Below are 15,320 nucleotides of genomic sequence, written 5' to 3' on the forward strand. Positions count from 1 at the left end.
CTGGAAGCTCTCCCCATCTTGTCCTTCGGGGTTTTGATGGAGGCTTCATTATGTAGGCATGATTGATTAAATCATTGACCACTGAACTCAATCTCCAGCCCTTCTCCCCTCCCCAGAGATGTGTAGGGGGACGGGACTGAAAGTTGATGTCTTTTGGGGGAAAATAATACAGCATTAAAAAAATTAAAAAGTTGTTTTGCTGCAGGGTTTCTCAGATTCTTTAATATGCCAATGTGCATTTAATAAGATTTCATCCAAATTTTCCCAGTATTATTTGCTAATAAAATTTTAATGTTTCAAAAACATTTTAAAGTCCAATGTCCATTGCAACACACATTTAAAACTATTGATGTATATTATCACTTTAATGGCTGCATAGCATAAAAAATGTTAGAAATTACCATGATTTATTAATTCTTTCTCTATAGATTAATGTTTAAATTATTTCCAATCTTGCTGTTACAAAAATTTGAAATAAACTTACTTGTATAAACACTTTATTTCTTTAAGATAAATTGTCTGTTAATTAACTGCTAACTATTTCCTTAGATTGCATTCATGGCTTCCCTGGCAACTCACTTCAGCAATCAGAACAGTGGGATTATCTTCAGCAGTGTTGAGACCAACATTGGAAACTTCTTTGATGTCATGACTGGTAGATTTGGGGCCCCAGTATCAGGTGAGATGTAAAAATAAATGAATGAATGAATCAATCAATCTAGCAATCAAGAAAGAGAAAGAAGGAAGGAAGGAAGGAGGGAGGGAGGGAGGGAGGGAGGGAGGAAAAGATGAAGGGAGAGGGAACAAAGAAGGAAGGACACCAAGGGAGTTAAGAACTCTGATTCCAGTTAAAACAAGCAGCTCATATATAGATTTCTGTTTGGATTTCAAAGTAAATGAATTAGAATCTGAAAAGACAAAAAGACTTAAAAAAATGATGGCCATGGTTACTAAGATTGACTCTGATTTGAATTGAACCAAATAATCCCCAAGAGGGCTTAGTTTCCTCTGACTTTAAAAGTCCGTAGATCATGATCCTCACAGTTTAAATGTCTCATAACTTTGTCCTCCCCTTGCCACCCCAAAAAGTGCTTGATTCTACTTTTTTAGTTAAAAAAAAATTAAGTAGATAATATATTTACATATTTAATAAGTCAAATAGTTTGCTTATGCAAATATATTTTCTCTCCTTGTTTTTACATAAAAGCTAGCTTATTTCACATTCTGAGTGTACTTTGCTTGTTTTTAAACTAACAATATATGTTAGAGATCTTTCCATATCATTACTTCATTCTTTTTTACAACTAGATGTACCAAAGCGTATTTGATCACTTCCCTGTTGCTGAACATTCGAGTCGTTTCCATTTTTCTGTTATAAAGTCAATGCTGCAACAGATAACTTTGAATACACTATTTGTAACTGAGCACTTATGGGTCTGTCTGTAGGTTAAAATACCAGGAATAAGATGGCTCGATCAAAGAGTACACGTATCTGTACATTTGATCCGTTTTGGTAAATTGCTCTCTTAGAGTTGTGCCAATATAGTGCTATTGACAAGGTATAAATGTATTTGTCTCCTGATAGCCTCATCAACAAATTGTGCTTTCAAATGTCTGGACATTTGATCGATAAAAAATGCTATTTTTAAAAAAATACTTTTTACTTTGAAATAATTTTAAACTAACAAGTGAATTACAAAAATATTACAAAATTCTTATATCCCTTTTAACCAACTTCTCCTAATGTTAACACTTTATATAACCAAAGTACAATGACTAAAATGAATAAATGCACCTCTTGGTATAATACTACTGACTAAGTTACAGACTTTATTCAGATTTCATCAGGGTTTCCACTTATGTCCTTGTCTTGTTCTAGGAACCAGTCTAAGATCTGACATTACATTTGGTTGTCATGTCTCCCTAATCTCTTCTTATCTGGACAGATCCTCAGACTTTCCTTGTCTTTCATGACCTTAGCAATCTTAAAAAGTATTGGTCATGCATTTTGTAAAATAGTTCTCATTTTAAGTTTATCTGATATTTTCTCATGATTAGATTGATGTTATGAATTTTAAGAATACTGTGGAGGTGATGTACTCTTCTCTATATATCATATCAGGGGGGACATGATGCTGATAAATCTTATCACTGGCGATGTTCACCTTGATCACTTGGTTAAGATAGGGTCTGCCAGGTTTCTCCGTTAAAGTCCCCAGTTTCCCATTGTAATTAATACATATTTTTACGGAGATACTTTGATACTATGAAAATACTCTTTCTCCTTTTTTTTTTTTTTTTGTGAGGAAGACCAGCCCTGAGCTAACATCCAATGCCAATCCTCCACTTTTTGTGCTGAGGAAGATTGGCCCCAGGCTAACATCCATGCCCATCTTTCTCCACTTTATATGGGACGCTGTCACAGCATGGCTTGACAAGCGGTGCGTCGGTGTGCGCCTGAGATCTGAACCTGCGAACCCCGGGCCACTGAAGCAGAGCGCGCGCACCTAACCAGTGCGCCACCGGGCTGGCCCCACTATTTCTCCTTAAACTTTCATCCACCATTTTTTTTTCACCATTAGTGAATCTTGCTTACAGCAATTATTATTGTGATCTTGTATTGGTGGTTTTCTATTTCACTCATTTCTTCCATATTTATTAATCAGAATTATTCTGTAAAGAAGAGTTGTTCCTTCTCCCCTATTATTTATTTATTCAATCGTTTATTTATGTCAGTAGAGACTCGTGTCTATTTATTTTATTATTTGGATTATTATAGTCAATACTATCATTTTTTATGATGTTCAAATTGTTCCATCTCTGGCTGTTGGGAGCATTTTCAAGTTGGCTCTTATGTCCTTTCAACTTGCTCCTCCTTTATTTTTTACGTTTTGAGCACTTCTGAATTTGTTTCCTATCGCTGCTGTAACAAATCACCACAATCTAAGGGGTATAAAACAACTCAGATTTATTCTCTTACAGTTCTAGAGGTCAGAAGTCCAAAATCAGACCAACTGGGCTAAAGTCAAGGTAGAGGCAGTGCTGGTTCCTCCAGAAGCTCTACGGGCATACTTCTTCCAACTGTTAGAGGCTGTCGATATTACTCGTCTCAAGGCCACATCACTTCAATCTCTGCTTCCGTTGTCTTATCACCTTCTCCTCTCAGATTCTGACTTCTCCTGTGGCTTTCTTATAAGGACAGTGTGATTATCCACCCAGATAACTCAGGATAATCTCACCATCTCAAGATACTGAATTTAATCAGCCCTGCAAAGTCCCTTTTGCCATGGAAAGTAACATTCATAGATCTTGAGGATTCAAGACATGGGCATATTAGCGGGCTATTATTCAGCTCCGCACAATTCCTAACTTTGGAGCACCACAAGCAGCATCAGGCCCATCTTGCATTTTTCTCTGTCCCAGCTGTGGAAATACCCACTTTTCCAAGAAGCCCCGGTTCCTTTTACTGGAGATTGGTATTTAGAAACCAAGATCTGGGTGCTAGATATGCTCCTTGCTACTGGGGTGTCACAGCTTCTAGGTCCTATTAACGGACAGAGCTAGGAAATGTATGTATGTATGCTAATCCAGAGACAGACATATATCCATCTATCTATCTGTCTATCTATCTATCTATCTATCTATCTATCTATCTATCTATCTAGATATTGTGTGTTGAAAAACAGACAAATGTGAGTTCATTATGACACATCTGTCTCCAACCCAGCACCACTCAGTTCATTCTAGCATTCCCTTTATTTGTAACTGCTTTCTTTGATAGTGAGAAACCTGGCTCTCATAATCTATAATGTATTTACTCACTTGTTGAACCTTTGTATGCAAGTAAAATAGTTACAAAATTGCTAACCCATGTCCCCTGGCAAACAAATTTACCAACTAGGGTATAATGTTTCTGTACAATTCTTTTTATCTTTACAGTATCCAGTCAAAACACTGTCACATCCTTTTTTCCCCATGCCCTCCAGTTTGGTTACTTCATTCATTTGTAACACAGCTAGATTTATTTGTCAGTCTCATCTTGAGTTTCCCTGACATTCTGATTGAGTTTTAAAAATTCTGCATACAGCAAAACTCATTCTTTGTGGTGTACAGTTCTTTTGGTTTTGACAAGCGCATGAGAGAGATGGCTCTCCACCTCCACAGTATCAAACAGAACAGTTACATCATCCCCAAAATTCCCTTGTGCTATCCCTTTGTAGTTGCCTCCTGCGAACCCTAACCCCTGAAAACTACTGATCTGTTTTCCATCCCTGTAATTCCAGAATGTCATACAAATGGAATCGTACAATATATAGTCTTTTGGGTCTGGCTTCTTTCACTTAGCAAAATGCATTTAAGATTCATCCATGTCTATGCATGAATCAGTAGTTTGTTTCTTTTTCTTTCTATGTAGTATTCCACTGAATAGATGTATTACAGTTTGTTTATCCATTCATGAGTTGAAAGATATTTAGATTGTTAGTGAGTTATCTTTGATAATATTTCTGAAGTCTACTTTGTTTAATATATTATAGCTACTCCAGCTTTCTTTTGGATAATGTTTGCATGGTGTATCTTCCCACCCTTTTATTTTATTATTATTATTTTTTTTATAATTTTATTTATTTACTTATTTTTTTCCCCCAAAGCCACAGTAGATTGTTGTATGTCATAGTTGCACATCCTTCTAGTTGCTGTATATGGGACGCGGCCTCAGCATGGCCAGAGAAGCAGTGCTTCAGTGCACACCCGGGATCCGAACCCAGGCTGCCAGCACCAGAGTGCACGCACTTAACCGCTAAGCCACGGGGCCGGCCCATCACCCTTTTATTTTAAACCAATCTATATCTTTATACTTAAAGTGGTTTTCTTGTAGACAACATATAGTTATCTTGATTTCTTTTTTATCTAATCTGACAATCTCTGTCCTTTAGCTGGAGTGTTTAGGTCATTCACACTTAATGTAGTTACTGATATGTTTGGATCAATCATAATTGATATGCTGTTTTCTATTTGCCCTACCTGTTGTTTCTGTTTTCTCTTTTTTTCCCCATCTCTTTGGTTAATTGAGCACATTTTTTATTCAATTTTATCTCTATTGACTTATTATTTAAAATTCCTTCCTAAATTATTTTTCAGTTGTTGCCCTAGATTTTACAATATTAACTGCTAATTAATCAGAATCTACATTCAAATAATATTAGACTGCTTAATGTGTAGTGTAATGACCTTGCAACAATGTATTCCTAATTCTTCCCTTTCATCCTTTGCATTATCGTTGTTATACATTTAAAATTTTTACATGCTGGAAGCACACAATAAATTGCTACCATCTTTGCTTTAGACCGTCAGTTATCTTTTAGAGTAGAGCTTCTCAACCAGGGGTGATTGGTTTAGACTTATTCTGCAGTTTAATATATTCAATGTTCACCATTAGTCATTTTACCAAAGTTTCCCAGACATCTTTAACTAAGCTTTATCCTCTAAATATTTTTTCAAGAAGACTTATGACATCAATATTCCCTGAGGCTTTATGTATTCTAAACTGTTTGTTGTAAACCTAGCTGCATATAAAAACCTTGGCTTACATTTTTTCTTTTTTTTTGCCCAATCTTTTGGCATTTGGCCTAGAGAACTCTGAAATAAGTCTGAGTTTTTCCCCTTATAAGTGGCTTAATCTTTTTGCTTGACTTCTCAAAGAATTCTTTAACTTCAAAGTTCCATGATTTTCCAAGGATAAGTGTCGATCATTCTGGGTCAAATTTTCCTGCTATGCAGTGTGTCCTTTTGATATGTGGGTATAAGCCTTCTTTTTGTCCAGGAAAGTTTTTTAAATTCTATTTTTAAATATAAACATAAATACTGTTTTTTTTCTCATCGTTGTATTAAGGTGGGGTGGCAGCGGGAGCAGTCCAACTTGTATTAAGAAATCAGACAATAAGAGGGTACATTGTTTATAGAATATTTTAAAGCTATAAGGAAACCAATTAAAAATCAGCTAGATTTTTATCATCATAGGCCAGCAATTCTAAATAATGTCAGTGATAAAATACTCCTCCCCTGTGGGGTGGACCACTCACAAGCATCTCCCTAGCTTTCTCCCTCACCCTTTACCCCTCCCCCTGCACCTTAGTACACCATTGGTTAATTTCTTTAAGGACTTCAATTATGTTTTGTTTCGTTATTAACTTTTCTTAGTCTGTCTTCTGTATCTATTATTTTCTCTAATCTTTTGGTGCTCTTTATTTCCATTTCATGTTGTTTGCTTTTTCTATTTCCATCCTGCATGTCCTCAATTGCATCTTCTGAGGGTTAATTCTCCTTTTTGCTTTTTCCAATTTCTTCTCTCTTGTTTCTATGATGCTTTTTTTTTTAACTTTTTCTGTATCTTACATTAATTATGATGTCCCAGTTTTCAGTTCCTCCTCTTGCCTGGCCATTTCTACCATGAGTTCTTGCACTCTGTTTCATAATGTTCTTTCAGAGAGACATTTGCTTCATTAATATATTTTTAACTCACGATGGAATATTTGGTTACATTTTTCATCTATTACGTGACAACATTTCCTCTTGATGAATATTCTTCATCTATTGGTAATTTTTGCTGTTCTTTTCTACTTTTTAAAATTAACTGATGGTTGGATGAGTTGGATTTTCCTAGGCCAACCATACACAGGATCTTCTTGGGGAGAAGGAGGGACCCCAGCAGTCTTCCAGGCTTGGTAACTCAATGACTCCCTCCCCTGCTGCCAGGGGAATCACTGGTTCTTTTAATTATGGCCCCTCTGTGTGTTTTCTGTACGGCCACACTTCCTCTGCCTCTTCAGACTGCACTGGTCTAGGAAGACTTCTGAAACCAGCCTTGAACTTGCCAGTCATCATGCCTTTAGGAGCCTTATTTTTGCTGGCAGATTCTGAGATCTGCCACTACAGGACCACATTCCACACTTTCTGTACTTTATCTAGCAACTTTCCCCCAAAATATAACTGTTGCTTCATCTCAGCCGTGCTCACAGGAGCTTCTTTTCAGCATCTGTTCTCCAGAGTGGCCCCATCAGGAAGTGTGTTTTTCTTGGCGCTATTTGAGATCTGCTGCCACTTGGCCTCCTCAGAATTCCCTGCCCAACCCCCATGTTGCCTCCACGTGACTCTGCCTGCTCTCAGTTACATTTGATCGCACTTACAGGTATTTTAAGTTTACTGATTTTTTTCAATCTCCTAGTTTTGCAGAAAATGGATACTTTTTGATATTTGTTTTCAATTCTCCTTGTTTCTCTATATGGTATCCAAAAAGAAAAGGAAGAAAATTCTGATGGATGCAGTGGCCATGTTAGAATTGTTGCAAATGCTTTAGTGTGTGCTTTGATTTATTTTTCTACCCAGCTAAAGTCAGAAATGAACTGACATATGAAGTAGTAGAAGCAATCTTTCATCACACTTCAATCAGCTTTAAACATTCTTATGTGATTTTCTGCTCTGAGGGTTTGTGTTATAATTTCCCTACAACTATTTTGTTTAACACCGTGCCACAGATTACGTAATTAACTGGATATTCTCAATCAATAGTTCCATTATTTTCAATGGCTGTATAATTGAAGCCATCGGGGCAGGGAAAATCCCTTTTCTTCCCTTCTTGTGCTCCTGTGGCTGGATTAATAATAAAATTGACGTAAGACTAGATTAACAGTAGAAAAACCCAGTTTAATAAGTACGTATTGGAGATCGTAGAGAAATGATGCTCCAAGAGTGAACAAAGCATGCAGTATATGTATCTTTTACACAAAGAAACAATAAATTTGTGAAGAATTGACAGGACAAAGAAACTTAGATTTGGGGTACACAAATAGTGAGGAATTTAAGCAGAGTTTAGGCTGGAGGTAGTAGATTAGCAAGGTTTGTTTATGCAGGCTTCTCAGCCCTGAATGCCCCAGCTCTGGTGATAAGGATGCAGGGAGAGCACCTTTCACATGAGAGATTTTTTACTGCTTTCAAGGGGAACAGAGACAGGAGGGTCAGAAAGCCCTTTTTACTTTTCAAGTAACTTTAATTCAAAATAATCAATATGCTATTGTGGGATAATTTGTGTTGGCCTGCCCTGGGCCCCAACAAGACCCAAGGATTGAGTAGTTTTTTAGAACTCTTTTGGGCTGGACATCATTCTCACAATACTAACCATCATTTGACTCCCACTTTACTGTTGAAACCTCATCCAATAGGTTGCAAAATGACTGTTTTATACTTTTCAACTTTGATAGTGCTGAGACAGAGAACGCTGATTTTTGCAGTTACAGTAACACAAAGACCTGAAAACCATAGTGTTAAGTGTGTTACCTCTGTTTTCATTACCTTCCCTTGCAAAGGAAAGCCACGTACGGATATAATATATATTTACTTATGTATTTCCAACTCTAGGCATTTCATTTATTCGCCATTGAGTTTCTTAGTCTGCTCTTTCTAAAATGTTTCTGCAATCTATTTTTTAGAGTAGTCATCATTTTTTTCAGGAAAACTAATATATTTTCCTGTCATTTTGATTCTAGCTTTATCTTCCTGAGGCATTGAAAATTGTCGTGTGTGTGTGTATCTGATATGAAGTTTTATAAAATGTAAAAAGCTGAATACATACAAACTACTTTGTTTGAATCCTCTAGTTTTTATCTGCCTTTACGTTTTATCCGTGGGCCAATCTTCAGCCATATGAATGTGCATGACTGACTTTTACACCATTCCTTTTATTCCCAGGACATTGAATATGCATACTTGGCACTAAATAAAGCATAATCATACTTTTTTATTTGGTTTGACTTGACTCAGAAACAGACGGATCAACACCGTACCCTTACAGCTTCTATCTTACTTGATTTCACCTTTGGAAAGGAGCATAGAAGTGCACAGTGCTTTTTTAAAGATGTTTCTGGCTTTTTCTCTTACAAGGCCCACTCTGGTCTGAATGTTAATGTTTCTGTTTCCCCCAAAATTCATCCATTGAAACTTAATGCCCAAGGTGTTGGTATTAGCAGGTGAGGCCTCTGGGAGGTGATTAGGTCATGAGAGTGGAGCTCTTATGAATGGGATTAGTACCCTGGTGAAAGAGGCTCCGCAGAGCACCCTAGCCCCTCTGCCATGTGAGGACACAGTGAGAAGTCTGTAACTCGGAAGAGGGTCCTCACCTGACCATGCTGGCACCCTGGTCCCAAATTTCCAGGCTCCAGAACTGTGAGAAATAAATTTCTGTTGTTTATGAGCTACCCAGTCCATGGTATTTGTTATAGCTGCTCGAACTGACTAAGAAAAGGCCATTAGTTTACAGATGTAGCATGGATATCAATAAGACCTGGATGACATATATTCATTCATCTTTCCAAAATACATTGTCAAATCCAAGCTCACTTGGAGTTGGGAAGATTTTCCTTTTCACTGATCTTTCTGTTATTCGAGTCTTCTTAATCATTCAGTGAAGGTATTTTCTACACTGGCATTTAAATTATATCAGGTCATATTAAATTGCTTTCCATTAGGAGCCCTTGAATCTTACAAGATAACTTACATCTTTTAAAATATGTTGACCTTTTTCAAATGAGAAGAATTCAGATTCTGGTAACAAGGTCATGTTGCTGATTCAAAATTGGATCTTTGTGTTTATTGTACATAATATCACCGATTTACAATGAGTAACATGAGAGATTACTAGAAGTTTCTCTTCAGAACTGATAAACATTTAGTCTGTGCTCCAGCACTTCCTTATCTTTGGCTAACATCTGTGCTGAGTGTACTCACCCATTGCAGTGTTATTCTCAGCTCATTTTGCTAGGCAATAGAGGGCCATGTGTTCATCCATGCAAGATTCTGTGTCTTGCCAATATGAGTCTTGTGGTAGATGCTGATGATAAATAATCTATACCAAGGAATAGCATGTACTTCACTCTAAGCCCTTTGTCAGGGGCAAGGGGAGGCAGTGAGGTACGCCACAATGAGATAGACTCCTTCCCTTAAAGACTTTGTAATTTTACTAGGAATACACAGTGGACATATTGAGAAAGTCTCAAAAAATTTTAAAGCAGGTTGAGCATGGAAGCAGATAAAGGGACACTCATACAAATAAAGGCCAAGAAAAAAGTACATGACCCATAGAATACCAACAAATGAAGGGTGAAGTCACGTGCCATATCTTCCGGTCCTCAGTGTGCAATATTTTAATATAAACGTGGATGAATACCTGCCTTTTTCAGGTGTGTATTTCTTCACCTTTAGCATGATGAAGCATGAGGATGTTGAGGAAGTGTATGTGTATCTCATGCACAACGGCAATACAGTCTTCAGCATGTACAGGTGGGTGATCTTTTCTCTTACGGGTATCATCCATGCCGCCATTGTTTGCTCAAAGGATGGCCAATGCCAGGGAGGTGTAGAGAAATCAACAGAGCCTGACACGGACTCTGTCCTTACTGAGAGCTCCCATATACCAACATATGGCCAGATTAAACGAACTGTTTGGGAAGAAGTTAATCTCATGAACTTGAGCATCAGCAGGTTAATGAGAGGCCTTGAGCTAATTGCTTGCAACACCTCCCATAACTAATCATTTGTATTCTTTTCTTAACTCATTATTTCCTTCCTTCTTCTTCTGCCTTGTCTCCTGCCCCTGTTGTCTAGAGTTTAGCCCTGCTGATGGCCTTGTCTCTCATCCTGGTGGGCTGGCAGGTTGAGAGCTGGGAGTAGGTCCCATTCTGTAGGCTGTGCTGCTGCTCTGACACTTATCCTAGCAACCTAGCCCTAGGGGTCCTTGGAAAAAAAATTTATTTTAAAAAGAAATATTGCCGCTTGCTCTGATGTAAGCTTAGGATGTGGGAGAGAGGCAGAGACCCAACATCTTTCCCTTTCCCCTGATTAAGTGGGCCGTGAATTATCTATGAGAAACTTTGTGGCTGTTACCTTTGCCTGTTATTTTTGATGCTTGTAAGGACTGCCATATTTTCTTCTGGAGCCTGGCCTCCAGTGGGAGGATGTATTTGAAATGCCAGAAGAGAAAAAGGCAAGTTAGGCAGGTGAAACTGTGGCAACAAAGAGATCCAGAATATAGTGGCTGGAATGCACTAGAACTCTATTTTTCTTGACCAGTTCCAGGTTGGGGGAGGGGGAGGGGCAGCAGAAAGGGTAGAGGAGGGATTGCGTGGAGGGATTGTGTGGGAGGGGTGGTTGCTCCGCCTGGTTTTTGGGGGAACACAGGCCTATGAAAGCAGCTCTGCCATCTATAAAACTATAGAATTCTCACTGGTCATTGACGTTGCCAGAGCCACACAGAGGAGAGAGCAACAAGCTTGTGGAATTTTTTAGGCATCAGAAATTCTATTTAGAGAATTTAGTCACGTTGTTCTTCACCCTTAACTCCACCAACCAATGCAGGTGCTGCAAGGAACTGTAGACCCTCTCCTGTGGAAGAGGAGAGATGGGATCTGGTGAACAGCTAGACTTTTCCACCCCTGTGGCTAACAAATATCTGTTGAATCCTTCTTCCTACATGTAGAATAGGTTTCTCCCCATCTCTGCCCCCATGGGAGATAGCCTAAACCACAGGTAATGCACCCAACTCAAAGCCCAGAGTCTCGGGGGACAAGTAGTCATTTCTAGCAAGTCAGCCTCTTGGCTATTTTTCTCTTTGGCCTGGGGTTCTGTCTCTGGGAGGATCTTCCTTGTTTATTTTTCTCCACCACATCTAAAAGGTGAGTAGGTTCTCCTTGGGGCTTTTTCATAGCCCACTTCCTGCTGGTGCAAATTTGAGGTCTAAGAGTAGTATTTAGTGAACCTCCCAAGCCCTTTTTAGGCCAGGTTTGGGTTTTGGGGTAATACTGTGTCCTCAGAAACTTAGCAGGCTTTTGCTCCACTTGCTACCAGTCTGTTATATGTGTTAGTAAACCACATCCAATGTTCTTTTCTTCACAGTTTTTCAGCCTATTTCTTTGATTCCTTGTCTTCTTGCCTTTCTCTCTCTACCTAGTGGTGGCTACCAGGAGGCCTTCCAAAACAATAGATTTAGGTAGAAGGGAAGTATTTTTCATTCTTCAGATTGTGTCACAGGCTGTGTCTATTTAATTGAATGAGAAATCTTAACGGGAAGACATCAACTCTATCTCTAAGCTTTCTGGCGTAAAAGCACTTGGCTTTTCCAACCCCGTTAGGTACCAACTTTCTAGACTCTCTTTCCACTTCCTCTTCTTCAAACATATCAGTTCTTGTCTGGCTTATATTTTCTAGAAACATCTTTCTAAAAGCAGCAAAGAGTATTTCAGCTTTTTCCAATCACTTCCTTAGAAAGGAAGTACAGGCTTGGTAGCCATTAGGTCTACCTTCCATTAACCTTCCAAGTTATCACGTTTTCTCTAATGTTTTGCCACAGTATAACACGGATCTCCAGCTTCCAAGCCCACAGTATTTGTTTCCTCACTGCTATCTGCCTGACCATGAGCCAATGCACCATATTTTAGTTTGGGTTATGGCAGCTCCCTCCTTCAGTACCAAATTCTACATTTAGTTAGGATAGATTAAACTGCTATGACATTGACCCAATGTAATGGCTTGAACATAATAGAAATTCTTTTTCTTCTCATGGAACAGTTTAGAGTGATTGTTTCAGTTTGGGGCAGGGGAAAGAAAGCTCTTCTCCACACAGTCTTCAAGAACTCAGGCTTCAACATGGCTTCTAATGTCATTCTGGTCATGTCATTAGCAGTCCAGACAGTCATAACGAGGAAGGAGCAAGAAGGGATGTTTGTGAGGGTTGTATTGGCCAGTCCTACAAATGGTACATGCTGTTTCTGTTCATATGCTATTTTGAGAACTTAATCACAGGACTGTACCTAAGTGCATGAGAGTCTGGGAGAGAAGAGGGGGATGGGTTTTGGTAAAGAGCTGGCTGTCCACTGCAAAGACTAAGTAGTTGATGCCTTTTTTATTTTCCAGCTATGAAACAAAGGGGAAATCCGATACATCCAGTAACCATGCAGTGCTGAAGCTGGCCAAAGGAGATGAAGTTTGGCTGAGAATGGGCAATGGTGCTCTTCATGGGGACCACCAGCGCTTCTCCACCTTTGCAGGCTTCCTGCTCTTTGAAACTAAGTAAATATATGAATAGACCAGCTCCACTTTAGGGAAGACTTGTAGCTGAGCTGGTATTGTTATGATCTGAGGGACATTAGAGTTAAGGGCTCTACATGCTATATTTAAAACATTTTTTTAAATTTTATTGTTAATTGCTAACCATGCTACAGGTGCACCAATAATGCTGCATGACTCAGGGGCTCAGAAGAATAAACCACAAAACAGTCTTCCCAAGTGACCTTGACTGATATACTCAGCACCCTCATCACTCTTCTCTAGGTGCCTAAAAGAGAATTCTTCTCTTGATATAGGTTGGAAATAATTATTCCCATCAGAGAAGTCATTTGCAAAGAGTTTTGGCTGCTCTATCTTTAATTTAATACCATCTTTCAGGAACCCCTGAGGTTTTGGGTTCACGATTCTTTATAACGTTTGAGAGAATAGGGTGCAGTGATTATGTTGGAGCCAGGGCAAGAACAAGGGTACTTGCCAGGACCTAGGTACCAAAAATATTTAAACATAGTAAAGCCTAGACTGGGAAGTAACGCTTTGATCCAGTGGGTCAATATTCATGAAGTGTACATATATATATATATATATATATATTTTTTTTTTTTTTTTTTTAGTAATTCCAGATAGCTTTTAGATAGCCAAAGTATTTACAATGCCCACAAAAAATTGATTCATCCTTTTTTATACAGTTACTGCTGTAATTAAATCTTGACTTCTCATGGCTTGTAACTTTTGAAATAGAATTTTCTCATGATCTGGAATTGGGTTTATCTTATCTGGCTTTATCAGATTGACTCTTTTCCATTGTGTTTCTTAGATTGTAATAGACCTTTATTGACTCTGGCTTACAGAACCAGCTGAGCTGAGCTTAGATACATCTAGTACAGATATAATCACTTTTTCTCTCAATTTAGAAATTACCCTAATAAACTTTACACACACTGACATGTCTTGTTGAAGGAGTTGTAAACTCAGTTATATACAGTCAAACTAATGGATACAAAATATAAGAGTATTCCACTTAAGATACATACAAGAAAATTTCAACCAGTTTTTAAATAAAAAATTATAAAAATTCTTTTGTTATCATATTTAATCAATATCCACAAAGCAGCTATGCCACTTGACTTTTCCTTATCCCTCCTCAAAAATCTATTCTCAAAAGATTAAATCTCCTGCCAAAACGATATTCATGAGAATGTCCCATAAGTTCTGAAGATAATACCCAGAACTGGTCTATTTTAAGCAAAGAAAGCGTCATTGGAATACATGTTTACCCTGATGTTGAATCATATTTGAAATGCACTAGAGAGATACCTATCTGACAGATATCATATAATGAATTCCCTTAGAAGTAATGAGCCCTTAATTTATTTTCTGTTATAATTTGAATTCCCACTAAGGCTTTTAAACTATGGATTTACTTGTATTGATGACTTCCTATACCTAGAAGCGGAGAGAATTAATTAGGGCTGCCCCTATCTTAGTGTGTTCCATGCTCAGGTCAGCCTTTGACCCTTTTCTTTTGATCTACAAATGTTTTTAAACTCTTCCTGAATCCACATGCAATGGCTATTTTAAAGTGAATGGATATTAGTTATAACGTGCTTGACTGGCAATGTTTTTGTGACTTTGTGTATGTCCCCCACCTCCTCTCCAGGACTGTGGGGTCATGGGGTTGAGGTTTACTATTACCAAATGTCATAAATATTTCGTAGAAGTGCATTGCCAATAGATATTTGAATGTTGCATGTTGCTCAAAGGGATTTCATATCTAAAGAACATACACTACTAATAAAGTGTCTGCGAGGAAAATATTGGCTGGGTTTTAGATAAAACTAAGGCAAGAAAAATGTAACAAGCATTATATGGAAATAAAGACACCTTTGTTAAATGTACTGTTTTATAATGTTTTTAATAAAGTTTAATAGTCATACAATTGTAAGTCACTACAATTTGTTAAGGCAAAGTTAAAATATTTTCGTGCAAGTGACGTAAATAGCTGTACAATCGATGATGTGGGCACAGAGCAGGGTCACTTCTCTACAAAAAACTCCACTTTTTAGTCATTCCATTATTATAACTTCAATCCTCAGAGTCTTGAAGACATTGATGTTTAGAGGGTCCTTTAATGAAATCTGAATGTCTCTGAGGGGAAGGGCTCTTCATCACCCACCTGAAGTCTTTCTATGTTGATGCCTTAATTCCAGTGT

At 38.0% G+C, this 15,320-nt stretch overlaps 1 protein-coding gene across 3 annotated transcripts in view; it reads left to right on the plus strand.

Moving 5' to 3' along the window:
• C1QTNF3 (C1q and TNF related 3) overlaps positions 1–15,040 on the plus strand; it is a 29,605-nt gene extending 14,565 nt beyond the window's left edge. For all 3 annotated transcript variants that reach the window (XM_058564271.1, XM_058564268.1, XM_058564269.1), the window contains exons 4-6: positions 550–679; positions 10,230–10,329; positions 12,958–15,040. In XM_058564271.1, coding sequence (XP_058420254.1) covers positions 550–679; positions 10,230–10,329; positions 12,958–13,117 — 390 coding nt within the window. In that variant the 3' untranslated portion in view covers positions 13,118–15,040. The remainder of the gene's footprint in view (positions 1–549; positions 680–10,229; positions 10,330–12,957) is intronic.
• The last annotated feature ends 280 nt before the right edge of the window (positions 15,041–15,320 follow it).

This window comes from Diceros bicornis, chromosome 20, assembly GCF_020826845.1.
Source record: "Diceros bicornis minor isolate mBicDic1 chromosome 20, mDicBic1.mat.cur, whole genome shotgun sequence".
In the NCBI taxonomy this organism is placed as follows: Eukaryota; Metazoa; Chordata; class Mammalia; order Perissodactyla; family Rhinocerotidae; genus Diceros; species Diceros bicornis.